Source organism: Netta rufina, assembly GCF_964035555.1.
Source record: "Netta rufina genome assembly, chromosome: Z".
NCBI classification, from domain to species: domain Eukaryota; kingdom Metazoa; phylum Chordata; class Aves; order Anseriformes; family Anatidae; genus Netta; species Netta rufina.
The window spans coordinates 19,731,316-19,758,930 of NC_140126.1; the positions used below are offsets into that span (position 1 = coordinate 19,731,316).

The following is a 27,615-nucleotide window of genomic DNA, read 5'->3' on the forward strand; positions in this document are numbered from 1 at the left end:
ATTTATAATTATTGTTTCAGAGTCAGATAGATAAATAATTGCTCCTCATGGCATGCAATTTGGAGCTACAGTTCATGTAATAAGAATAGGTTTGATCATTGGTGATTCTAAGCTGAGAATTTTTCAGATTATGTGTGTATATTTTTAAATATTATTTAAAAAGTATGGCAGAGAAGCAAGCTGCAGACAGGGAAGAACATTTTATTAATGACTCCACAGGGATATGATATTCTTTGCACTGAACAGCAAACGTGCAAGCCTGAAATGGATCCATGGTGCATTTTCTTTGGAAACTGCTGTCTTTGTCATTATCCAGTATGTTCCATAGACTTCCTGGACTCATACAAGTACTACAAAAACAGCAATAGCTCTGATAAAGAACCAAAAATGCAAAATGTCCATATGTGGTACATGCTGTGTTTCTAATGATGTGTTTTTTTTCTCTTTCTGTTTTTGCCTACAGTTGTAGAACAAGCAACAGGAAGAGTTTGATGGGCAATGGCCAATCTCCAGCTCTGCCTCGGCCTCATTCACCTCTCTCAGCTCACACAGGTGATTTTTATATCTATTTTACTGGTGGTATTTATGAAATTCTTCAGAATTCTGTATGAGGGGAGGAAAAAACACTCTATCTCACTACGTTTCTTTCCATTGTTGGAATTGGTGAATATTTGCATATTGTTCCATCCAAATTTCTGTTAAATTTAAATCCATAAATCTTATGTTACGGTAACAAGCAGTCCTGAAATATCTAACATGGATCATGTAGCTTTGTTAGTTTTCCATGTATTCTGTCAAGTTCTGATGCATTTTCCCCAATTCCTTCTCTGCACCTAGTACTGTATGAAAAGAATATTAAACAGCTCGTAACACATGGTGAATATAGTGGAATTGGTGAGTAGGGTATTACATTCTATTCGTAGTGCATTTGTTCCCTAGGATTTATGAAGTTAGGCATGTTACTAGAAATTTCAGTGCTTCAGTTTCCACAATAATAAATTGGTGATCATTTTGTTTCACTTCTGAAGCATTAAAGCACTTAAGATTGAGTGAACGTTAGAGATGATATTGTCTTCATTTTGAAAAGGAACATTTTTCGCATACCAAAATAGACTAGTGCAAAGATTCATTCTGTCACATGTTTTGGTGTATAGTTATTACCATTGGTTAAATAAAAAAAAAAAAAAGTAAAGCCCTACAAGCAATCCTTGTGTTGGCAATGACGTTGAGTACTTTGTAGAATTGTTCTTGGATGGTAGAAGAACAATTACAGAGTTTAAGTTGTGTTTTTCAAGAGAATGGTGAGTTTAATAAGGCACTTGCAGTTTTCTAGTAGAAACATCGTTACTAGAGAAAACACAGTGGTTCTCCTCAAACTGAGCAGCATGCAAGCAGAAGATGAAAGCTGAGTTGGGCAAATACTGAATAATTGCGTGAAGTTTTTTAATTTTTTGTCTTACAATCTCAGTAATTCTCAGGTTTGTGTGGTTGGATAGGGAAGGGGAATTTGGATGGCACCACACTGATGAAGTAAATATATTGTTCAGGGTGCAAATGGTGCATTCCAGTTGAAGAAAAGACATTTGTAAGCAACATGGAGAGTGGGAGAGTGAAGGCTCATGGCTCTAATTAAGAGCTGCCAAAGCAGTTTGAGTACATACAAGATACAAGCTCTAGGACTGGAGGTTAGAAAGGGGATATGGAAATGTTGATAAATGCAACAGGTATTATATATCAGCTATTACATTAATTACCAATACAGTACATTATATGCGCTCTTCCTCTGTATAGGGCCTGAAGCTAACTGCAGAGATGGTTCATGGTATTGAAAAGTCAGATTTGAAATCTGGCAGTAGGTCTTGTGCAGAGGCACTCGTAAAGATCATGAGATTTCCAGAATACTTGAGAATTTCACTATGTAAATTCTTTCTCTTTCTTACAAAAACAGAAAGCAAATATACACTAATGCCATTTCTTTGTGTTCAGATCTTGCTCATTATTAATAACTGTCTTAAGACAGTTGCTGCATAACCTTTGCCTTTAATATGTAGGCTGAAAGCAGTTAAACCTGCTGAAAGCTCCTTCTAGTTTTTGTGTGAACTGTGGATACATTCAGGATTGTGGGAGGCAAAGGCTGCACTGTCAGCTTGGACAACATCTGGTGTCCTGGACACTAATGGGTTTTCCAGCTGAATGCCTGCTGCTGCGTAGGTAGATCTGCACCTCCCAGCCTTCGAGTGAGTGATTATCATCTCAGCAAGTCAGGGCATTCAGGTGTCCCCACCTCAACAGTCACAGGAGCTTGTTCCTGTGGGTGATGCTAACCCCTGATGATGAATAATCAAGTGTAACGCTGTTTAATGTTCTCTGCTGTAGAAACAAGATTTAGCTGTTAGGAGTAAAACTATAAATCTTACATGTTTGTGTCTTAATGAAATGTTTCATTTTGTGCCACTAAGAGGACAAGTATTGGGAGAAGAACTGCAAGTAGGGAATTACTTAAAAAGGAGAGGATATGAGTGTTATGCTAAAATGAGAAGTCTTACAAAACGGGAGCAGGGTTTGTCAATAGAGTGCTCAGGCTTTGGTTTTGTGGCCAAGCCTTCTTAATCTTTTCATAAATTACATTGGCACAAAATTATTGTAGTTGATGTAAAGTTGGAAGACATCCAATATGGAACAGCACTGGGAAAACTGTGTTAAGGTGACTTATCTTGAGGACTGCAATAAAAAGTATCAAATTACATAGCAACTTGCAGCATTTTGTGCATGTAGGACCAGTAACATAAATGCCTACTTCAAGATCTGGACTCATCTGCTAGAAGGAATTTAGAGAAGGACCTGGCTGCATTTTCTGGATCAGATGATTGAAGGACCAATGTAGCGTAGCTTTGAAAGTCAAATCTTAGAAGTTTATACAAAAGAAGTAATTTTCAGCTGAATCTGGGAAGGTTTCATGCCACTGTACAACGTCCTGGTTAGATTTCATCTGGAGTGCTGCTGTTTTCTTATGGTAATGCATGTTCTGGAGGTCTTGTGGGGAGAAAGGCTTAGTAGGATAGAATGTGAGAGTGTTTCATGCAAGACTAAAAGATTATTACTTGCTTATTTTAGGAAAAGGAAGACTGAGAAGCATGTGTTGTCATCAAAATCAGTCAGAGGCATATTGCAGGGAGTGGGAAGGAAGATGTATGTTGTTCATATATACCAGAACATGAAAGCTCCTGACGAATCTTCCACTAAGAATGGCAATGACAAACTCTATCTTTCCTGTGGGATTCAGTGTATTTATGAACGGGATTACATGATGGTATCGTCTAAAGCAATATTCCAAGGCCAAAGAGGTCTTGCCTCTAGTTGTAATCCTTTTTGTAAGATTTTCTAGGTTGGCAGACATTGTCACATGTTGACCGTTAATTTCCTGGTTTCACTACGTTAACACCTGTTGCTTCCATGACATAATGTTTCGGGTACCACCTGTGTGGAGTCAGGAGTTGGACTTGGTGATCCTTGTGGGCCCCTTCCAACTCAGGATATTCTATGTTTCTAAGTTCATTTGATAGAAGTAATTTAGCCACACTGCAGTTTAGTAACAAAGAAAGACATTTAAAATATTAAGTATTTTAGTTGTTTCAGGATTTGAATTACACTGGAGACATTCATGTGCATCACATTTAGAGTTGGTTTTCCTGGATTTCTTAACTTTAAACCTGTGTGGGTTTCTCTTTTTTCCTTTTTTCCTTTTTTCCTTTTTTCCTTTTTTCCTTTTTTCCTTTTTTTCCTTTTTTCCTTTTTTCCTTTTTTTCCTTTTTTCCTTTTTTCCTTTTTTCCTTTTTTCCTTTTTTCCTTTTTTTCCTTTTTTTCCTTTTTTCCTTTGTCCAAAGTAAATGATATTGAGTCCTGGCTTACTACCATGCATTTAAAACAAAGAAAAATGTCTCATACACAGCTTCTATGCTCTTCTGCTTTAGCTATGGTCTGTGTTGACTGCCTTTTGGGGAAAGTAAGACTAGGTTTCTAAGTGAATGAAAATCAATGAAGTCTTGGCGTGTTTTCATGGTAAACTGTCAAAGTATTAAAAGCTAAAGCTAACACAGGGCTCTGAATCTCTTTTGAAAGAAAACTGACATTTACTGAACAGTAACTAATGTAGTTTATTAGTCTGATTGTCATCATACGTAGATTGATAAAAAACTTTGCTAAAACACAGATTAATCACAGAATCACAGAATCACAGAATTTCTAGGTTGGAAGAGACCTCAGGGTCATCGAGTCCAACCTCTGACCTAACGCTAGCAGTCCCCACTAAACCATATCCCTAAGCTCTACATCTAAACGTCTTTTAAGGACCTCCAGGGATGGTGACTCCACCACTTCCCTGGGCAGCCTGTTCCAGTGCCTCACAACCCTTTCAGTAAAGAAGTTCTTCCTAACATCTAACCTAAAACTCCCCTGGCTCAACTTAAGCCCATTCCCCCTCGTCCTGTCACCAGGCACGTGGGAGAACAAACCACCCCCACCTCGCTACAGCCTCCTTTAAGGTATCTGTAGAGAGCAATAAGGTCGCCCCTGAGCCTCCTCTTCTCCAGGCTGAACAAGCCCAGCTCCCTCAGCCGCTCCTCGTAGGACTTGTTCTCCAGGCCCCTCACCAGCTTCGTCGCCCTTCTCTGCACCCGCTCAAGCACCTCGATGTCCTTCTTGTAGCGAGGGGCCCAAAACTGAACACAGTACTCGAGGTGCGGCCTCACCAGAGCTGAGTACAGGGGGACGATCACCTCCCTAGCCCTGCTGGTCACGCTGTTCCTGATACAAGCCAGGATGCCGTTGGCCTTCTTGGCTACCTGAGCACACTGCTGGCTCATATTCAGCCGACATTAATGTTATTTAAAATTAATCTGATGTGTCAATTTCATAAAATCAAAGATTGATTAGAAGGGGCCTCAAAGATCTCCCAGTTCCAGCCCCCTGCCATGGGCAGGGACACCTCCCACCAGACCAGGCTGCCCAAAGCCCCATCCAGCCTGGCCTTGAGCACCTCCAGGGCTGGGGCATCCACAGCTTCTCTGGGCAGCCTGAGCCAGGGCCTCACTGCCCTCTGACTAAAGAACTTATTCCTAATAGCTAATCTAAATCTACTCCCTTTTAGTTTAAAGCCATTACTTCTTGTCCTGTCACTGTATTCCCTGACAGCCTCCCCCCCAGCTTTCCTGTAGGCCGCATTTAGGCACAGAAAAGCCGCTGTAAGGTCTCCCCAGGGCCTTCTCTTCTCCAGGCTGAACAACCCTAACTCCCTCAGCCTGTCTTCATAGGAGAGGTGCTCTAGCATTCTTGATTGTTCTCATCACCCTGCTCTGGACTCACTCTAACAGCTCCATGTCCTTCTTGTGCTGTCCCCAGAGGTGAACACAGGGCTCCAGGTGGGTCTCACAAGAGCAGAGCAGAGGGGCAGAATCACCTCCCTCGCCCTGCTGGCCACACTGCTTTTGATGCAGCCCAGGATACAGTTGGCTTTCTGGGCTGCAGGCACACGTTGCTGGCTCATGTTGAGCTTCTCATCAACCAACACCCCCAGGTCCTTCTCCTCAGGACTGCTCTCAATACGTTCTCCACCCAGCTTGTATTGGTGCTTGGGATTGCCCTGGCCCAGATTCAGGGCATTGCACTTGGTACAATTTCAGAGCATCTTCTCCTAGTTTAGGGACTACAGAGGAAGGAGTAAATTGTATGTAAGGAAGGAGTAAGTTGCATGTAGATTCAAATGACTTCTAAATTAAATGCTATTAAGTATAGTACTTCTAGTATTTAAAGTAAGTAGTGGCCAGAACATGAAGAGATCCCACTGTTTTTCTTATGACCAGTGTAAGTGTAGTTTATCTGGTTTCCTCTTGCCACTACCAACTCCCAGGACACAGAACTGTAGGAATTGTGCTGTGTTTTGTATCAGTGTAGTTCTCAGATTTCTTCTGGTCCTGGGTTCAATTGTTCATTCCAGTTTGGAGAAAGTGAAGTAACAGATACATCTCTCCTACCCCTTCATGCCTGCGTAAAGCTAATTTCACCTGGAATTAAGTGAATGCTAGTACTCTGGATGCCCAGAGGAGCTGTGGATGCCCCATCCCTGGAGGTGAGGCCGTGGCAGGGGCGTGGAACAGGCTCATCTGTATGGTCCCTTTCAACCCAAACCATTCTGTGATTGTGAGGCAGGAGACTTCAGTGACACCCAGGATGGAACAAGCCAGCTGCTAACCATAATAGGTTATTTAGCAGAAAGGTCTATGTATAGAAGATTTGCCCTGGCAAGTGGATTTAAGAAGCTTGCAAACCTTCCTTGCTGTAACCGGAGAAAGCCATTTGCTGGCTTGAAGCATAATTAATCCAGTTTTTGAAACAGCTTGAGCTCCTCACCTCTGAGCAGATCTGGGCAGAAATACCTGCTGAAGCATTCAGAATGCTGCTGCTGCCCAGCTGTGTGATGCTGCTGACTGGCACAGTTCACTAGGGTATGAAACTCAGACCTGTAACTGTTCATGGATTCTTGTGTATTGTTCACTTCACAGCATGGGTTCACACCAAGGAAACAGACACCAGGAACACATGACCTGTTGTTGCAGTGTGTTGCTGCTGTGCTGATGTACTCTTAATTCGATTCAAACGACTGTCAAATAATGACACCAAGACTTCAAACTGAAGCTGTCTCTGATCCATTGGGACTTTGTCATAACAATCATTAATCTGTTATTCCCTCAGTACCAAAAGAAAGTGATTGCATCAGGAGTCCTTTATTTTGTAAGTAGACAGCTATTAAAAAAAACATCAATAATACATGTTCCCTGTAACATATGCATTTTTAAAAGATGTAAAACATCTTCCCTCTTTGGCAAAGGCACAGGACTTCTTGAAGCTAATTACAAAACAATCACACAATTTAATTAATCTGGGTATAGTATTCTTAACAATAGCTGCTTGCAAAATGAGACACCCTGTGTATTGTCATGAGGTAAAGTATTGTTTTGGTACGTTGATTGCCTATTCATTGTGCTACTTCTCCCAGAGGATACTTGAGTTAATTACTTACCTAATGCGTGACCACCAGTCAGGTTTACTTCATCAGGTCAGGAACATCAACAGTAATCTCAGCAGCATAGAGATACCCTAGGCCTAAACATACAGCAGCAAGCAGATCCCAGAGAACAGCGGGATTTGACTAATAAGCAAGCACTGCACATATGGGCAGAGAATTAACTGGCACTGGTTTTTATTTGAAAGTCTCCCAGGTATTGACTTGCAGATGGACTTGGGGGTGGATGAATGCCATGATGGATGAAGGTCACATATACATGTAGGACTCTGCTTCTAACCTTTCTTGTTTTTCTGGAACACCACACCTTAAACCTTTAGTAGCACTAGTTGTTGCTCCCATTGTTTGGGGTTTGGATTTTTCATCCTCCATTTCCAGTCTTGTCTGGGTTCTCAGACATCTAGATAAGCCTGCAGGATTTAATATCCAGGTATTATGTATACGGCTTTGTCAATCTTGTTGTTTTAAAAGCTCGTTTGCTTTTGGAAATGCGTCTTGCATACTGATGTTCTTATGAACAGGATCTAATATTCTTCCTGAATAAGACTTTGACTTTGGATTTTGTCTGAGAGGAAGTGATCTTTGCCTCTAGTCAGGCAGTAGCAGCACAGTCTCCTTGAACCACCTGCTGTTGCAGCTATAACATCACTGCGTTCTTTGGTTTTTGCTCCAGTGTGAAGGTTAAGCTTATGTTTGAACTAACTGGTGGACAGTTAGTCATGTCGTTGATGTGTAGTAAATAAGTTTAACTCTGTATAACTTCTAAACAGATGAAAGGAATTTAAGATGCCCCCCCCATCTCCTGACATGTCAGATTATTTCCTGTCAAACGCTGTTAGTCTCACCACATTTAGCCTAAGTCCCTGCTTCTGTGATAGAGTTTCAGGTAGCTTCTTTGTCTTTTTTCCCTCTTACCTAAGCTCACAAAGGACTCCCAGTTACACCTAATTCTTACCAGTGCAGTAGCTAAACTTTGTGACAATGTTTTATCTGCAGTGTTAACTTTTTTTTTTTTTTATCATATCTTTATTAAATAAGCTCTGGTAGCGGCAAAAGAAATCCAGTTAGCTGTTAAATTAAATGACCTGTTGCTGTCAGTAATTTGGTGTTTGCAGTTCATGCAGGACAAGAATAAATTGTGTTGGCCCCCAAAGAAAGATTGAAATCTGTGCCATATGTGTGGCTTTAGATTCCCTCTGCTCTTCCCCCATCCCTTCAGGGAACAAAAATCCTTGCTACCTTGAAACTATCTAGGCCCTCAGAAGTGTCTGAAAAGTAATGAAGAAGCTAGGGTCTTGATGGGGAGAAGGTAAAGTTGAAAAGACATAATTTTTCTGTGATTGATAAACAGACAAAATAAGTCTGTGGTATTGGCCAGTGAAAGTGAGATTCTTGTCTCCTGGGGCTTTAAGAACAGATGCAAAGACATGATCTAAGCAGAGCTAAAAACACATTTTGCATCTGCTCCTGATTAAAAAAAAAAAAAAAAAAGTCATGGGAGGGGGATCTCTGTTTACTACCCAATGGTTTCATGATTACACTTTCTGGCATTGAGTGTTTAAGGTTGTTAACTGTGAAAAACTCAACGCTCATTCAAATATTCAAGTAGAAATCAAGGCCACTTGAAGTGTTTTAGGTACTCAATTTGTTGTAGCGGATTTTTCACATGTGGATAGTAATTTTCTTCTCAGAAACTAAATAATGATTCTAACTGGATACGCAGAAGCTTTTTTATCTGTTTCTTAATGTTGCAGTCTCATTTATGTCAAAAATAAAAATACTGCAACAAATGCACTACTTTAATATGTTGGTGTTGCAATCTGTTCTTTATTTTAGGAAGGATAAATTTAGCTATATGCTGGCACTACTTTAAAACTTATCTTTTTAGCTTTTGAGGTGATTTTTATTTTTTGTGTGTCATTTCTTTTTTATATACTGTCTTTTCCCTAGTTACGTATGTTGAGGGGTCAAGGTGACTGGAACAGCTCTCACCACTCATCTTCTTTCCACGCTTTCATTGGTCAGAAGGAGGTTGAGCACTGTAATGTAAAGAAGTAACAGTCATAAAATTTCAACTTGGTCACAATGTATAGTCACTTCTTATCACATATTGGTAGTCAACTTTTGTACCATGGTCTCACAAAAGTAATGGGAAAAAAATCACTAAGTGTGTTTTGTCTGCTTATATGGGGTTAGGAACCGTGAAAAAACTGAACAATGAAAAAATCACAATAAAGCTCTAGTGAAAATGCTGTAGAGACTTTGTCTAAGGGCTAAATCATGCTAATAATGATTTTGCTATCTTTCAAATATGTGTGATTAACACTTTTTTTCCATGATTGAAAATGTATTCCTTTCAAACAAAAATTTTGTAAACCTTTCACAGGTTGAATGGAGTGTTTCCTCTGAGTTAGAAAATTCAGTAACAAAAAATCAAATGCTGAATGAAATCTCACGTCAAATAAGATTGTATTTCAGTTTTTTCAGTGTTCTTGAGAGGAGAAACTCAGAAATTAGTTTTTAACCTACCTGGAAATGCTAGAATTAGCATGTTTGAAATGTATTTTCTTTTTTCTAGGATGTATTTATTTGTGTATTCCCCTTCCAACAGGAAACAGTCCTCAAGATAGCCCTAGGAATTTCTCTCCCAGTGCCTCAGCCCACTTTTCTTTTGCACGAAGGTAAGAGTTTGTATTTAGTACACATCATGCATTTCACAGAGAGGAAATGCTGTCGGATCCAGATATTAAAAGATGAATGGAAATGCACAGCTGTATCTGTCAAGTCTATCACTGAGAATGACAAGTGTGATCTCTGTTGCATAACCTCTTTTAAACTGTATTTGCAACAAAATTGTGCTGGATGATTGATACAGTGACATCATACATTTTTAAATATATATATTGTATTAATGGCTTTTAAATAGATTTACACTGTTTGAAAATAGAGAGATCTCATCCACTGAGGTTTGGAGAAATTATAACCTACATCCGTATTTTTTTTTATTTTTTTTTATTTTTTTTCTTAAGAAAAAAATTGCACTTTGTAAGAAGTGCATGGCATGCAAGAACTATCTTAGAGAAAATTGAATAGAAATTCTTGAGTTCAGGGCCCGGTTTCACTGGTAGCAGCATTGTCACTGTACATTTAATATTTGACCTTGACCTGTTTCGCTATCTGAACAACAGAGACGGTCAAATAGGAGTGTTGTGAGGATTAATTAATGTTAGAATTTTTGAAGATCTAAAGTGAATTTGAAGTGATCTATGAAGTAAATTACTATTAAATGAACCATAACTTAAGTTGATTATGTGTCATGGGAGACTGCCTATTTGTGCCACTGTGGTTCCGTATCACTTAACACCTTGTCAGCCTACCTCAAATAATATGTTCATTAACTCTAAGCCTGAGAGGGTAGGTAGAGTTTATATGTTGACTCAAGAGTATAGACACAAAAAAAATGGAATTGGAGTCCTGTGGCATTCTTTGTCATTAAACAATGCCAGGTATATAACTGTTGCATTTGCAGTGGCATAGCACTTGCTGCTGTAGCTTTACTTCCTTTATTTTGGGAGCTCATTTTGGCTGCGCACACAAACTCTCAAATGTACTTGTGAAAAAATGGCTAAACTCTTTTTGAAAACTGCAAAGGGGAGAAAGCTTTACACAAGTATTCCTTTATCTCTTACCTGAAACAAACTCATCTGCAATAATAGATCATGTCAATCTTTCTGACAGCATATGATGTTACTTTTTTAATCCTTCAAGTATTTATTTTGAATCTACTTCCTCTTGATATTATTTTTACTTAAAAAAAAAAAAAAAAAAAAAAGGAAAGATGTTCATAGATTACATTTGTTTGTGAACATATTTTTAGGAAGATTCATTAAATCCTGAAATAGCTTATAATGGAAAAAACAGATGTGAAAAACTGAGCATTATTTAGGAATACAGCAGGCAGGATGTGTTTTTCCTTTCACACTCATAATCAACAAAATGTTCAAATAATTGTCTTTCTCAATTCAGAAGGAAAAATGAACTTGTCTATCAGTGCTTGTTTGATTTTTGACCATTTTTAGAGTGTTGTACAGATACTAGCTTCCAAATGAAAAGTTTTAAATCTTTCATTTAAAACAGCATTAGCACAAGAAGTTTTTGTGATTTCAAAAAACTTCACCGTTTTGGTGGGATTCAAAGAAACTTATTTATACCAGTTCCATGGACACCTTCTTCTGTGTTTATAGTACAAATGCTTGATAACACTTAAAAAAGAAAAAAAAAAAAAAAAAAAAAAAAACCACCAAACAGTGCTGATACAAGAGTTTTTCAGTTTGCTGTGTGTGTTGTGGGGATGGCAGCAGAACTCCCCAGGCCACTCTGCAACAGTCAGAAGTGTCAATTTCCTTTGCCCAGAACTGGTGGGTGATGCAGGGGAGTAGCTTGTGCTACTTGCAACTTAGGCATCTTCTGCCAATACGCACGAGTATAGCATGTGTGAGCCCATGGTTAGCTGGTGGATCCTGCTTTCGAGAGCTTCTGTGAACCGGGTAGGACTGCAGGATGGTCCAGGGACAAGTGGTGTATCAGGGTCTGGGGAAAAATGCTGTAGGTGCTTACAAACCTTTTCTCTCTTCTTCCTAATCCAAAAATCCTCCTATTCTTCCTCCTTTGTTTCTTGGATACTTTCTGTGATAACCATCTCCATCTTCAGTGGCCCTTCTGGGTGAGAACTTCTGTATGCAAGAGTTCTGTTCTATACAGAAGTCATTCAGCGAGGATGTATATTCTGTCTCACAGGTGTGGAACATGTGGGTTTAAGCCATTTTAAATAAATTTCAAGTACTTTGTCTTCAACTATGAATACACCTTGCTTGTGCAGCTGAGTCAAAATGAAAAGTACTTTTATAATAGTTCGTACTCCTGGTTGTTGTTCATTCATAATGGGGATGGGGAGGAGAATTAATGAATTAAAAACAAAATTGTGGAGGAGGAGGAGGTTTTTTCCAGAGTTCAGTCTTTGATGCAGTCACTTGTCCCTTTACCTCATGTTCTCTTAATAATTTGCACTGTTAAATTACATAATGTCATTTATAATTGACAATATTTTAGATACAGTACTTCACCTCTTTTCATATGCTCTGTCTGTTCAAAATTTGCGTTGTAGCTTGTGGATAAAAGGGAGTAGGAAATAAGCTGCTAGAGTGGAGAGAGGGAAGGGTGTTTTTAGGCAGTTACCTTGAGAGGTAGGGAAATTGCATCAAGAGGTTCAAGGTTCATGATCAGTGTTTTCAGACAGTTACCATGCAGGGTAAGTTCCATGCAGGGAAGTTGCAGCAAGAGGTTGAAGGTTCCTGATTTATTATGACTTTAGTTCTACTTTGAGGAATTATATTTATTTATATATATATATATATATTATTATTTTTTTTGTACAGATCAGTCTTGAGAGGTGTTCTTTGTACTCGCTGTAAAACAGAGCATCAGTTCGCCTGTGAATTCTCCCCTAATATAAAATTGTGTACTAATAAAAACTAGTCCTGTTTTGTTATTTATGTATATATATATTTTTTTTATTTTTTAAACATATTTGATACAATTGTACTCCAGTCATGGGCATCGAAGTGACAGGTAAATTTTACCTCATTGGAAATCCAAACACCAACCTCATCATTGCTTTTTGGCTTGTCTTTTTGAATGTTTAAGCTCCATGTTGTCTGTGTATAGCTCACCTGAAGCTGTGAAGAATAGAAATTGGCTTTGGTTATGATTTTTTTTTCTGAGTAAGCTTGATTTTTGCTGCTTTTTTTCCTGATCTACATATGATTTTGAAAAAAAAATGTTTATCTGATCATTCCTTTTACTTATTTTATATTAGCTTGTTAGTTTGCTGGTATCCTGTACTGATGTCAATTACAGAAGTGTCACCCTTACGCTTCAAGCAAACTATATTGGTTATTTTATAGTTCAGAGCATCACAGTTGGTTTGTTCACAGGTTTTTAATTTGCTTCACATTAATTATCGTTTGATGAACCCGAGAGTCGTGAAGACTCCGTGTGTTCAATTTTTATGCATATTAGTGAGATATCAGTTCTGTCAATCTGTTCATTCACTTTCTAGTTGTTTCATCTCATGGATTTTGACTAGAAAAATGCCCTAAAAAGTCTGTAAGTCTAGGTCATCCTTGCTGAATGTTTGTTTATTGTGGTCTGATGTGAAAGTTTACTTCTATTAAAAACCTTGTTTATATCATGCTTTTGGAATGCAATTTTCCACAGTAACACTTTTGCAGATGTTTCTGTGTTGGGGTACTGCAGTGTTCGTTTGACTAAACTCAGTTTCACAACAGGACTGATGGTCGCCGCTGGTCTTTGGCCTCCCTTCCTTCTTCTGGATATGGTACAAATACACCCAGCTCGACTGTTTCTGTAAGTATCCAGAATAGCATACTATTATGTGCCCTATCTTCTTAATTGTAGCAAAGGTTCCTTTTTTTTTTTTTTTTTTTTTTTTTTTTTTTTTTTTAAGAAAAGGCAATGTGGTTTTTGTTTTGTGGTTTTTGTTTACTTTGTCTACTTGTTGTAGACTTTGAATTGATATGGGATATAAAACTGCTTCACTGATACAGAAGAAGAACTTGAGGCAACTGGTGCTTTGCTTTTACAGATCTTCTTTCTCTGAATGGGAACTGGCATTTAACTGCCTCCTTTTGATCTGTATAGCAGTAGTAGGGAAGACATACTGCCTTATTTTAACCATATGGAAGTTAGGTATTGAGTTTCTAAGTCTTGCTTGCTATCAGAAACCACCTTACAACATGACTCATCCATTCTAGGCTAGACTGCTATCTTAAAATTAGATGAATCACACATTTGCCTGTCTTTTTAATTTGCAATAGTCAGATGTTAGTGCATGATATTAGAGTAGATATTTAGCTTTCTAGATGGCTATAATTAGAACAGAAGAATTTGTTAGAATGCGTAATAGGATAAATACGATAGTTTATGTTGTTAGTTTTTGCATGTTAGATCAGTCCTTTTGATGTGATCTTGTATCACACCCAGCCCCATTTTGTGTGCAGTCTAACTTTTGAAGTGCACCATGGCAGTGCATGTGATTGTGCTCCAATAATAAGATTAGGTGAGAGTAGTACGAATTTGTACTTCTGCATATGATGAACTTATCTGTGCTGCAGAGGAAGCACTGAGTCGTCTTACAACCTGGAACTAAGCTATCTTGTGTGATAATTACACCTGAGACTAGGAAGATGCAACTGGAGAGGAAGGCTGCTTCGGAAATGGCAAATAGTGGGCTGTTTGGTTACATCTCCCACAACAAAGGGCCTGGTCCTTGCAGATCCAACTATGACTCTTTGAAAAAGGGTAATTTTGTATTGTTAGCCTTGGTTTGTACCTATAGCATTGCGCTGTTACAGAAAATGCTGTTTCATGGGTGGTAAATATTACTGGACACTTGATGTCTGTGTTTTTTTTAAACGTTTCTGTCAGAGTTTAAGTAAGCTTTCTCTTCTCTTGGATATGTTCTGTTTCTCTTATGAAGTAGTGGAATTCTACACCCTGTACTCTGGTAAAACTTGACCGTTTTATACTATGATCGACTCTATTTTATTTTTGTCCACAAAAGCTCTGGAAAACTGAGTCATTTCTATTTCTTACAGTCTTCAACCCAGGTTGGGGTATTCTATGTATTTTATGAACTGCTCCTTAGCAGCACTGATTTTTGACCTCTGGCCTGTATAGATCATGCCTTTGCCAAGGAAATTGCTTTATTTCACATTAAGTCCTAAAGCACTTCCCATAGTGCTCACTCGTACACCTCTTCTTGGAACTGAAACAAATATGCTGTGTTCTTCACTTAAAATATATTGACGTAAAAGGGGTTGTCAGATAATAAGTAATTGCTATAGCAGCTCCATCATTGTAAGAAGTAACAGCCTTATGCTAGAGAGGAAATGAATAGCTGTGTTAGAAACACATAAAAATACAGTTTTAATTTTCCATCGATGGGCATAGTTTTTTTCCGTGATAGCTGTAACTTTAAAATGGTAGGTCCATTTTTTTCTGCTTTCATTGGTCTATATTAAGTTTACTATATGGATGGGCTGGAAAATGGAACAATTTTTACATCATGTTCTCATTTCTTCTGGAAGAAAAAATCACTCATGGAATTAATTATCTAAACCTTTGTGATTGTTTTTGAGTTCTGTCTTTGACATGAAAACATCTTAAATTTAACAGTCTGATTTGTGGCAGTAAATCTGTTTTCAAATTAAAGAGTTTGAATTTTGTTGAAGAAAGAAGTAGTATAGACTTGATGTCCTATTTTTTTTTTTTATTTCACTATTTCCTTGGTTTACATTTTTTACCCGCTGGATCACAGAATCACAAAACTGTAGGGGTTGGAAGGGACTGCAAGATCATCAGGTCCACCCCCCTACCAAAGCAGGTTCTCTAGAGTAGGTTGCCCAGGTAGGCCTCCAGACAGGCCTTGAATATCTCCAGAGAAGGAGACTCCACAACCTCCCTGGGCAGCCTGTCCCAGTGCTTTGTCACCCTCACCGTGAAGAAGTTCTTTTGCATGTTGGTGCGGAACTTCCTGTAATCCATTTTTTGGCTGTAGCCCCTGTCCTGTCCCAACAAAACAATGAAAATATGTTGGCCAAATCCCACTGGATGACACATTTGAATCAGAAAATGAAACTGGAAATCTGCCCGTTTAACTGGTTTCATGTACTTTTTTAGAATCTGAAACAGCTAGCCCAGTGCAGCCTCATTCTCTGTATTTTTACAAATTCATAATGACAATGAGAGACCACTTCAGAAACAGTAATCTCAAGAATATATACAAAACAGTTCCTTTTCAGTGCAGGATGAATAAGATCCGCATTAATCTAGAGATTTATTAACTGGAGACCAGAAATGTTTTTTACACATCACAGTAGATCACAGCTTTGATCTTTGCAAGCAACTAAAAGTCAAAGCAGCGACAGAAGGGTCGTATAAGTAATTGTATCATGGTTATGCTCAGATGAATGCATCAAACTATCTCCTTTTAACCTGTTTTGTTGTTTTGTTTTGTTTTATGTTGGAAGTGAAGAGATAAATGGAATTATCAATTTAGTGGAAGTTCATGAGTTTCATCCTCCAGTTCTCTAAACAAAGATGAAAGTAAATGAAAATAGCTCCTGTGAGGATTGTTCAATTGAAAATAAACTATTGCTGTGTCATATACCAAGAAACAAAGTAGGATCAGATCTTTCCAGCTAAAACACGCGGTCAGGATGATTATGCCTTTTTTAAGAGAAAGAGACTATAAAGAGGATAAAGCAAGAGAAAAATTGGTTGCATGTTTTTGCCAGTAGCCTGTTAGAAAATTATTTGGATATGTGAAGATGTGAAGATAGGCTAGGGAGATCAGGAAATTCATTTTTGCAGTTACCTAAACTGGTATTGGCTGCAGATTTGAGGAACAGTTTGCCTTGCCTTGGTGCACTGTGTTTGTGTATATATGTTAAATGCTATCTAGCTTTTGAAGCAGCTATTCTAGAATGCCAAGAGAGCTTTTTTTTTTTTTTTTTTTTTTTTTTTTTTTGGGCGGGGGATGGGAGTGAAGAGTTCTGATATGAGAGCTCAGATCTGTTCAGAAGTTGCAATTCAGACCTCCAAGAAAATGTGCTCTGGACGTGTGATGATCCTGATGCAACCGAGAGTCCTTAGCAAAAGAAGTATTTTCCACTTTAATTCTGTTGGTTGCAGACTCTGTGACACTTTAAGTGTGGAAAACATGAGGAAGATTGTCTTCCTGATGTTCCCAGAATCCCCTGAAGTTCAGGAGGTAGAGATTGATTTTATAGAAATATGTGTATGTGACAGTCTTTCCTGGGAAATTTTACTCCACTAGGATATTATTTAACTTAGTGATAGTGGCTCTCGGATTAACCGTGAGGTTAACTGCAACTAGTTGCCTTAGTGTGAGATAGGAAAGAATATAGTTAGTGCTATGTGCTGAATTATGCGTAGTGTTGTGCTACAGCTGAAATGCATAAATGAGTTACTATGGTTTGACAAGTTACTACCCATCAAGTGAACTGCAGTAAATTCTTGGTATATATGCTTCTTAGTCTGCAGCAAAGCCAAGGTAATGCAGTCTTGTTAAATTGAACTTGTTCTAATGTGATGAAACCTTCCCGTGTAGACCAGTCCAGTGAAAGTTTACTTCTGAGCAGTGTCTTTTTTTTTTCCCTTTCAAGAGATGATTTCATGAGATCTAGTGTGATAACTAATGTTTTCTTCAGTTCCTAAAATTAGGATATATCCAGTTTTTGCCACACAAGTTGCTAGGGAATTAGGAAGACTGACTCATTTCTGTGCTTAACAGCTTGGATATTACCTGCTGACCTTAGCAGTGCATAAGAACATCTACACAATATGAAAGTTTACTCTTTTCTTTCACTTGGGATAACATAGCAAAGCTGTTCTTACTGTGCTGGTCTCCAATAAAAAAGCAGCAAGGCAGGGTCTTGATGTCCCATATGGTAAGACAAAAGAACAATAATTTGCACACAAAGATTGATATCAGATATCTGTCAAAGATTGACACAAACACTAGAGCATCTACAATATTAGTCCAGGCTAACAAGGCTGGTTGTTAATGCATTGACCCGTGGACACATTCTTCACAAAGACATCAAATCCAAGCTGAGCAAAGTAGTTTCGAAGTTCTTCTGCTAAACAGTTAATGTGGTTTAGGTAGCTAGCTATGCTGCATAAAAGGCAGCACTATGTTATATAGGGTGGCTTTACACGCAGTTTTGCAAGGCTAGATATTGTAGTAACAATTTCAATCTCGTAACTGTCTATATTCATTTTTAAATGAAATGGGTGGTTTAAATATAATCCTTTTCATTTCCTTCAGCCATAGAAACTATCTTGATAAAGGCATTAAGTTCTTTCATGTCATTTTATATGTACAGCTTTTAAAAGAAAATAGCATATGATTTTTTTCTACAAGAATTTAGATTATATTTAATTTTTTTTAAACTTCATTAATAGCTTACATTGGATAATGAAATAACTTCTGTATGTGGAATTGAAATCTGTATGGTGGCAATAAGTTGTGCTCTGCAGCTATCGTTCTATCTTATGTAAATAATGAATTTTCAGCAGACACAGTTTTAAATATTCCTTAAAATATTGGTGCATATTACTGACGCCAGATGTCTTCTTTGCCTTAGACAGAGGAAATGTGAACTTCTGAAATGCAACGGCTTTCTTCCGAGACTGAAGTTGTTTTTATACCCTGTATTTAGCTCATTAAGTTGAGTCTAATTATTTTTCTTCTTTAATTTGGTAGCTAAGCATGGGAAACAGTAACTAGTTTTTATATTAAATGGCTTCATTCATGAACAGTGAATATAATCTTGAAAATGCCTTTTCACTCTGATAGAAGCTTGTGTTCTGTTCTGCTCTTGTAGTCATCCTGTTCATCCCAAGAAAAGCTGCACCAGTTACCATACCAACCAACACCTGATGAACTACATTTTTTATCTAAACATTTCTGTACCACTGAAAGCATTGCGAGTGATAACAGGTGCAGGACCACTGCAATGCGTCCGCGCTCCAGAAGTCTCAGGTGAGTTCCTCTGTCTAGTAAGAGGGGCTGAATCTAAATTTCTGAACATCATGGTTTTGTGCATTGGGAACGTTCTCTATTTTCAAAATCTGGGTCTTAAAGGAGGCAACTAACCTGTATGAAATGTCTTGGTGAGCTAGTCCGTGCTGATCTAACTACTCTTCTAGAGTTGGAACTGTTTACAGAATATAGTTTTTCCTTGCAAAATAATTTGAAATATATTCATATTCATAGAGCGTCTGGAAAGAAATGCAGTGAAGAAATTAGCAGGGAGTTGGGGGGAATGTATTCATATTTTTTTGTGTGTGTTCAATTATGCCCTTTTAGATAGCTGAAACTCACTTGTTTTGCTCTTTCAAGAAACTCTTATGTATGTGTATAAAAAGCCCTAATGTACACATTGCGGTAAAGACAGTCCTTTAGGGGAGGGCATTGCTTTTGTGGAGTCTTATTCCACATCTTTTATACCATACTTGGATGAACTGGTTTTCCCAGCCCAGGAAAGTCAGGTGGAGATTTTTAAAGGAAATGGTAACTAAGAACGAGGCTCGTGATAGTACGAAGGAATTTCCTGGGTTAGCAAAGGCTGTGGGTACCTGTTACGGATGGTTTTACTGCAAGTCTCATGCTTTGTTTTTTTTCCAGGCACAGTGTCTTGGCCATTGATGGAACCTATGCCTATGTGTGGCATTATTTGTAGGAAGTCAGATTGGAGATAATTGTTTTGATTTTTCTTTTCTAATTTAAAAATAGATTAAAAAAAAAAAACTTCTGAACATTTTCACTTGCAGATAATAGAGTTCTTGGTCAGGTCTTGCTGTTTTAATTGTATGTAACCTTCAAAGGGGTGGGTGTAGTCATACAGCTGTTAAATATATATCTCTGTCTCCCTTCTGAGGAAAAAAAAAAAAAAAAAAGTAATGCCATGAGTGTTGCAAAGCTGCATGTATCCCAAACTGTAGTTGTAAACTAAGAAAATAACATCTGACAGTTATATGTCAAATACATGAACTATTTTTTAAGGCCTGGTCAGAAATAGCAGAAAGGAACCAAGCATGCCACTGATCAGAGGATGTACCTGTCTAGTGAAGCATGTGCTGACTTTTTGGTGCAAATAAGCTATGCAGAAATATAAGTACTAATTCTAGCTCATGCTGAGACAAGTTTAAAGAGATAATTTGCTTTGCTTGCAGCCCTGGACGTTCTCCTGCCTGCTGTGACAATGAAATAATTATGATGAACCATGTCTACAAAGAAAGGTTCCCAAAGGTAATGAATTATATTTAAGATATGCAATATCTAAATTGATAGGCAACATAGGTTTTAAGTAAATGGTGTTTTTGTTATGGGAACTAATGATCCAAGGCTTTAATGGCTTTCATAAAGCATCACCAACCTCTTATTAGAAGTATAAAATCACAATAAAGAAAATCCCTGCTGAGAAGAACTGGACATTCATTTGACAAAGCTGCTGAACTGGTTTTGAAATTAATCATGCTGGTAGTACATTCTGCTGGTTGGAAATCAACAGTATGTTCAATTTCAATAGGTGCTGTGTACGTGGGGTTAATGTATACTGAATTAGTAAACTGAGACTGTTTTTGCAGCTCAGTCTTGTACAGAATCTGCTGATACAACTGCAAATTTCTTTCTTCAGTGCCATTTCTCCCTTTCTGCAAAACCTTGTTATGCACTTACTTTAAAGGTGAAGATCAGTACGTAGTTGTGAGAGTTTGACTGAGATATCAAATCAGGAAATGTTGCTGTCTTGTCCAGAGATCTGAGACAAAAATGAGTTCTTCGGTGCAGGCACATTGCAAGGTGCACGGTGATCTCAGTTTTTCATAGAATTTTGATGATTCTTGGCAAATAAAATAAGGTTAAGCTGGTATCACTGCAAAAATGCCTACAAGTAGGAAAAAAAAATCTTCATTTTTCTTCACAGAAATTTCTTTATGGAAGTATGAAGATATTTGTAGAGGGATTGAGCAGCAGTCAGTAGTGTGAAATGATCTGCTCATTTCACTGGGTGATGTATGAATTAAGGGGTGTAGGTTTACTTTTTAAAAAGAAAAATACTGCAATATCTTTATTCTTTTTAAGCATGTGCAACTGACAGAAACAGTCAGTTGGATCTATAAAGCAAGCATATCCATCAACGTGCAGACACATCTAACAGGATCTGTGAGCCTGTAATCAGTTAATGTGCTTTCAAACTCTGAGCTCAGTTTCAAAACTTTGAACATTTTTGCGGTATAACCTGTACAAAAGGAAAGGAGATATTCTGGTCTGTAGCACCTACAGGTTATACAAAACAGCCAAACACGTTCATGAGTTCTCATTGCTTTTATTTTGATTTGGACTTATTTTTGCGGTCATGAGTGTTAACTAATTATTTTAGTGAGCAGTATAAGATCAGTGTTTAAGACTTGCAGCAGACAGCAGGATTCGCATAATAGACCAGTAAGGTGATTGCTTTTCTGAACTGATAACTGAGGAAATGTCATCTGCTATTTTGTTTTTCTATTTCCTTGGTTTTTTGCTTCAGTCATTTCACATATTTTGTGTAGGTAATTTCTTAGGCACTACAGAAACGTTGTAAAGCTGGAAGTAAGCTTTGAGGTTGTAAGGCTGATCTAATGTATCATGTATTCATTTGTGTATAGGCCACAGCTCAGATGGAGGAGAGGCTTCAGGACATTATAACAAATCATTCTCCAGAAAACGTCCTTCCGCTGGCAGATGGAGTGCTTAGTTTTACCCACCATCAGGTCACAGAACTGGCTCGAGACTGTTTGGATAAATCCCACCAGGGCCTCATCACATCACGATACTTCCTTGAATTACAGCAGAAATTAGACAAATTGCTACAAGAGGTATGAGCCGTGAGAATGCTGTTACGTATGGTAGAAAAGTAGTTCAAATATGTTTGCCTAAGAGTTGCTGTCTTGAAACAATTATGACTGTTGCACTCAATTGTCAGTGTTCGTGGCAGTTTTAGTCTAGGTAATGACAACGACAAGGACCAAAAGGCATCCTACTGTAGTCTGGGATAAGTAGGTTGTAAATTCGGAAACAACATTTTCTGATGCAGTGCAAGTTATAAATTGCTTACAGAAGTGTGTGAATAAGCCCTAAATGAGGAGGCTTGCTGTACCATTTAATGTGGATAAATGAGAAAACATACTCTTTCCACTTTATCAGCCCTACTAATTGCCTTCTGTGTTGACAAAGGAGACAGCAACCTTTACGTTTTTGTTATGTGGAGGTTATTTGGTTATTTAATTATTTATTTATTTATTTCATAGTTAAACTGTTTATTAGCAGAAATTGTCAGTTCTAAAAGCATTGAAACTTCCATAGAATAGTCAGCTAAATGTCGTAAGAAAAACATGGAACTTGCTAAAGAAATGTGCAGTGCTGTAAGTGAGCATGGTTTATAGATGTATCATTTCTAGAACAAATGAGTATGATGAATGCTGTAAATGTTGTTTGTATAGGACTTGATAGTACATTATAAACCAAACTTAACATGATAAACCAGCAGATTTGATAGACTTGAAATTTTCCAATTTTCCCACTGAGATATTAAGATGTTATGCTTGTGTTAATTTTTTTTTCTGGTCTTTTCTTCTGTTTTCTTTTAAATACAGGAGCAGTTACTAAAGCTTTTGGTCATTTATTTTTTGTGTGCTGTATTTTACTGTCTTCTGTTCAGTGAATATATGTATTTTATTGATTTCTACAACTACTGTATTTTGAATCTTCTCATAAAGCAGTGCAAAATCTAAGACATCAGCGAAGTATTTCAGCATTATTGAAACTCTACTCTGAGCAGGGAAATAAGAGCTTGCTTACTAGTCAAAAAGGAGTTTGAACTAGTGACCTTTTTGAGAAATACATTTTTATGATGTCAAAGTGCAGGCAGAGTTGGCAAGTTGGCTAGAGATATCTCACTAGGAATTATGTTATGGTAGTGATAATGTCAAAATACAAAGAAACACGTCTTAAAAGCTAAGATGCACTGAACTGTATGTGTAAACAATATATCCCTTAAAATGGCTGTACAGCAAGTATAGTTTAGAGTACAAGTTGGCACATTCATTTAAAAACAGTAACAAAAAACCCTCCAGTTATTCTCCAAGCTCTATATAAAGCAGTGTATAGATGTTAAAAACAAAACAAAATAAAAAAACACTCATTTTGTCATGTTCTATCATGCAAATTCTATATTATGTTAAAATTTTCTGCTTTGCAAAGATATAATTCCTTACAATGTTAAGGCTCAACTTTTGAGTAAGTGCAAATGGTATCTGTCAATAGTGTAATATGATGGAAGGAAAACTTTCTGCTTTGCTTAACTCAGCTGTGGGCACTCAGTTGTACTTTGGATTCATGCGACACATTTGTTATCAATTCCCAGCTGTGACTTTCAGCAGAAAGCTGTGCTTGCTACTGCTAGCTGGCACGTTGTGATTATTTTGCATAAGCTGGGGAAGACTCCTTCGACGCTTGAGCAATTTGGTTCAGTTGACATTTTTATAAGTCTACGATCAAGAGGCTACGAGGATCTGAATGCTTTCCTGTTTTCATCTTTCTTTAATGTAATGTTTATTAAGTCTTTTTTCACATACACACCCGAGTGCAAAACTTTACAAAGTTGCTTTAAATTTTTCTGGTGATTAAAACAGGCAGACATTTTGTTTACAAAAGAGTTCTCTGGACTTGGTTGGTAGTGTGCAGAATACAAATGCTTGTGTCCAATTCAGGTTCTTCTAAAATCTATTGTAGAGTGCTAGTTGATGTTTGTGCCTTTTTTCTTGTTTTCTTTTCCAAGCTCTACAGATTAACTTTTTTCAAATATTTGGTGTATTTTTAAATGATAGTGCTTATGTTGAGAGCAGCATGTAGCTTCATTTTTTGTAGGATTTTTAATTACAAAAATACAATGTAAGTTATATTTTATATGAAAAGTACTTAGATGGCCATATTAGTCATTTTCAAGATGTTAGATTCTTAGTTTTCTTTCAAATCCTTTTGTGATTTTGAATAAGAAAGATGAGGAAAACTTCAGTTTATACTATTAAGAACAAAGAAATACTCTGATATTTGAAAGGCTATTGGTATGTTTTAGTTAGAATGAGGATCATATGGCTTCTTTGTATTTATTAGCATCCTCAGATTATACCTTTTCTTCTTGGAGGTGAAAGTTTAAGAGAACCATTTTGCGTATCTTTTAAACCTTTCAGAACTATTTTTTTCTACAGCATTCTTTTTTGTCATCACCTTCATAGAACTCGAGTTTAAATTATCTTCCTCTCGCACATACATGTATGTGGGCTCTATATCCAGGAAGTGGTATAGCCTCCTGTTTTGTTTTTGTTAATTTTCATCTCATCCTAAAACTGTTAACTAAAACTCAACTATTTGTACAACAGTACGTATAGACGGATGATGTATTGAATTGTATTTCCTTTTGTGAAACTGATAACAGTAAGTACGTAATTAAAAAATGCAGATGTATCATTTTTAGGCAGTTTTACTTCATTTTTGCAGTGACATGATTGCACAAATTGGATTCCTTCAGTTTGAAATTACAGTGTTGCTATCCTTACCATTGCCATTGGTATCTTGATAATGATTTACCATTTGTCTAAAGTACCTGCTTCAAAACCTGCAATTATGTTTCCAAGTTGTGCATTGAATACGTTTTGTTTCATTTTTCCCTTTATGTTCAATTTTTAGGCACAGGAGCGATCGGAGAGTGGAGAACTGGCATATATTAAGCAATTGGTCAGAAAAATCCTAATAGTTATCGCTCGTCCTGCTCGCTTACTGGAATGCCTGGTAAGGTGATGCTACTATAAGTAGGTTTTCTTACTTGTTACTCTGGGAAATTTTTTGGATTAGTATTCAAGGCCATTTACAATCACTTCCTGAAATGTCAAACAACTGGGCAGGACTTCATTGTTGGTGAGATCCTTTTTACTTTTATTTCAGAAATATGAGACTGACAGGGAACTCCTGCAGTTGTGTTTGGCTCCCCACTATTGCAAATACTATGTTATTAAATCTCTTTCATAAATTTGGAAGCTCTAGTTTAAAACCACTTGGGTTTTTCTGTTGTTTTGTTAGACTTTGCTGTTCTCTTGGGAAGACTTTTCTTGAATCATAGTTGCTTCGTGGTTTTTCCATTGTTGTTCTTACAAGTTTCATCATTTTGTTGCACTGAACAGTTGCCAGAGCTATAAGCAGCTTGTTGTTAGCTCTGCAGTACCTAATCTGGGGGGAAGGGTTAGGGTGTCTGGACACACAGGTAGCCTGAATTATTCTGGGGACTAGGAGAAACAGAAGAGTTAACTTATGCATGAGCATAGCATGAATGTTGCCAGGCTGGGCTAGCTTGTGCCAGGCCACCTGGGTGTGTGTCTGCTTTGCCTGCCCCTGCTGTGAGAGCTGAGGAGACTCAGGTGCGGGAAGTTGCTCCTACGCGCAGCGCCAATGTGCTTCAGTTGTTCAGTGGAAGTAATAAATGCTCACAGAACACAGTGTACTCAGGAGGATGGTGTAGACACCCAAATACCATGTAAGAGCCAGCCTGACTCCAACAGGCCTGGCAGGAAGCCTGAGCTGACTTTGTTGAGCTGCTGTGCTTGCCAATACCAGGATCACAGTGTTGACACTGCACACGGCTATTTGAGGCTGGCAAGACTCTGTGTATGTGGGAGCTGCTAACCTGCTGCTAGACTCAAGTTATGCCTGAAAGTGTCATAATTGCATTTGCATGCCACTGAATCTGAGCTAGTCAGTCTTTCCAACCTGATCTTGGCTCTGCACTGTGTTTCTTCATCTGTGGCACAGTTAATCCACAACCTGGATCATTCAGCCATGGGCATTTTGAGAGCTGGCTCTGTTTTGTTTTGGAAATACCATGTCTCAGTGTTCCCAGCTGCAATTTGTCCATGACTTGCAGTTCAGAAGAAATCTGAGATACGGTATGTGCTCTGGAGCAGAACATAAAAGATGTAAAAAATAATGTCAGGTTCTAGAGAAGAGGGCACCTTAGCATGTGTTGCCTCTACTATCAAATCCAAGCTTGCTTTATGCCTTCACCCTGTCCCCTGAAATGCTTATTCAGTCATATCTAGAATCCACTTCCATGCTTCATTCTCACGGTTCACATAATCCTTCTCCAGCCTTTTATCCAATTTCTTATAATGTCTTGCTTCCCTCTGGTCCATGTCCTCATAATTGCACATCCAAAAATGTCCTTACATGCATTCTTTGTGGCACTTTGTCTTCCCTTCAGATGCTTCCCTCCTCCTTCTCACCCGATCTTGTTTCCAGTCTTATATTTTAATTCAAATGCTTTCCTAGTGACCCATTTGCCCACTAGTTCTTTCTCCCTAAATATTAAGTTTTATAGTTAGCTTGTCCAAATCTCCATTCACTTAGTCCCCAGTTCCTACCCCTGGGATTTTATCCCAGCCTACTTCCTCTTGCACACTACATTTGAAGTGGAGCTGCTCTACATCCTGTGTTGGTCCCTTTGCTGGCCCTGCTGATGTGAGTGGAAGGGACAGTGTTGTCAGACCAGGAAAAGAGGTCTCTCTCTCTCTCTCTCTCAGTTCAGGTGTGTAGTTGCTTCCAGCTGTTTAGCTTTTCAGAACAGCAATGGCAGAGAAAGCCAGTACAGCTTCTTTGGAGTGTTCTTACTTCAGACAGAGATTTAAGCTGGAACATAACTCTGCATTGCATGTTTTTCCAGAGGCAGGTAGCTTGAACAAATGTAGGCAGACAGTCACAAAATTCACATTTCATATGCAAGATGTTAAAGCCTTACACCATAAAGGTCACTGGAATTGTTTACTCTTGCAAAAACAATATTTTTCCACAGCTTCTCTCTAGAAAACTTAGAATAATATTGGCTAATATTTAAAAGGTCTGTCTGAAATAGATACTAGGTATGGAAAATTTCAGCCTCTGTAAGAAAGTTCATAGCATTACAGGAAATAAATCCAGTGTTTTTATCATGAGGAGTTTCATGTACTGTACCGTAATGCAGTCGGTTTTCTTACGGCAATCTTAGCTCAGGTATTTATGGTATATGAATTCCTATTTTTATTCACACATTAATCATATAAAAATCATATAAATAAAGGTTTTTTTAGTTTCATGTGCCAAGAGCTACTGCCAAATGTTGAAAGATTTTTTTCCATTTTCAGTGACTTCAGTACATGAAGAATGAAACACAAAGGTAGAAGTAAAGATAAGGAAATAAATTTTGTGTTTATAATATTTGCATATATATCTAGATGTATACATGTTTGTATGTGTATGCATTACACATACTTATTTATCTGGTTAAAGGTATCTGTTTTGAAATTACCTTGACTTACTAACAAGTGGAGGAGAAACTGCATAAATACACCTACCACTGCTGCTGGTAAGGAGAAGTTGTTTTCGTGATGAAGGCAAATAGCTTATGTCTACATGTGTATCATCACGTTGTCGTGTTCATCAGTGTCAGAGACTAACATATAAGAGATTCAGCATGTCAAATGAAAAGAGTAAGGCTAAAACAGCCTGTAATACTTAGTTACACATTTCAGGTTTCTAGGCTGTTTAGCAGTCTCCAAAGACCGTGAGTTAAATAAGAGAGTTTTGGTATTTAATGGTTTTGTGGTAAATCCATTGAAGAAGGCTGCAGATGCTGTAAGTAGTTTCATGAAAAATTAATAAATAAATAAATAAATAAATAAATAAATAAATTGTTTCTTATAAGAGACTGAAAATACTATAGGCATTTCACTTCAGAAACACTGCAAGTCCTCCTGGTAGCTGCAGTGGTTTGGATGTTTCCAAAATAAAGCACGATATGTAATCT

At 37.8% G+C, this 27,615-nt stretch overlaps 1 protein-coding gene across 3 annotated transcripts in view; it reads left to right on the forward strand.

The window, feature by feature from the left end:
- Positions 1 to 27,615, forward strand: part of MAST4 (microtubule associated serine/threonine kinase family member 4) — a 214,589-nt gene that overhangs the window by 140,274 nt on the left and 46,700 nt on the right. For all 3 annotated transcript variants that reach the window (XM_084305338.1, XM_084305339.1, XM_084305337.1), the window contains 7 exons: positions 464 to 552; positions 9,690 to 9,759; positions 13,426 to 13,504; positions 18,571 to 18,728; positions 19,922 to 19,997; positions 21,395 to 21,604; positions 24,474 to 24,575. In XM_084305338.1, the coding sequence (XP_084161464.1) occupies positions 464 to 552; positions 9,690 to 9,759; positions 13,426 to 13,504; positions 18,571 to 18,728; positions 19,922 to 19,997; positions 21,395 to 21,604; positions 24,474 to 24,575 (784 nt within the window). The remainder of the gene's footprint in view (positions 1 to 463; positions 553 to 9,689; positions 9,760 to 13,425; positions 13,505 to 18,570; positions 18,729 to 19,921; positions 19,998 to 21,394; positions 21,605 to 24,473; positions 24,576 to 27,615) is intronic.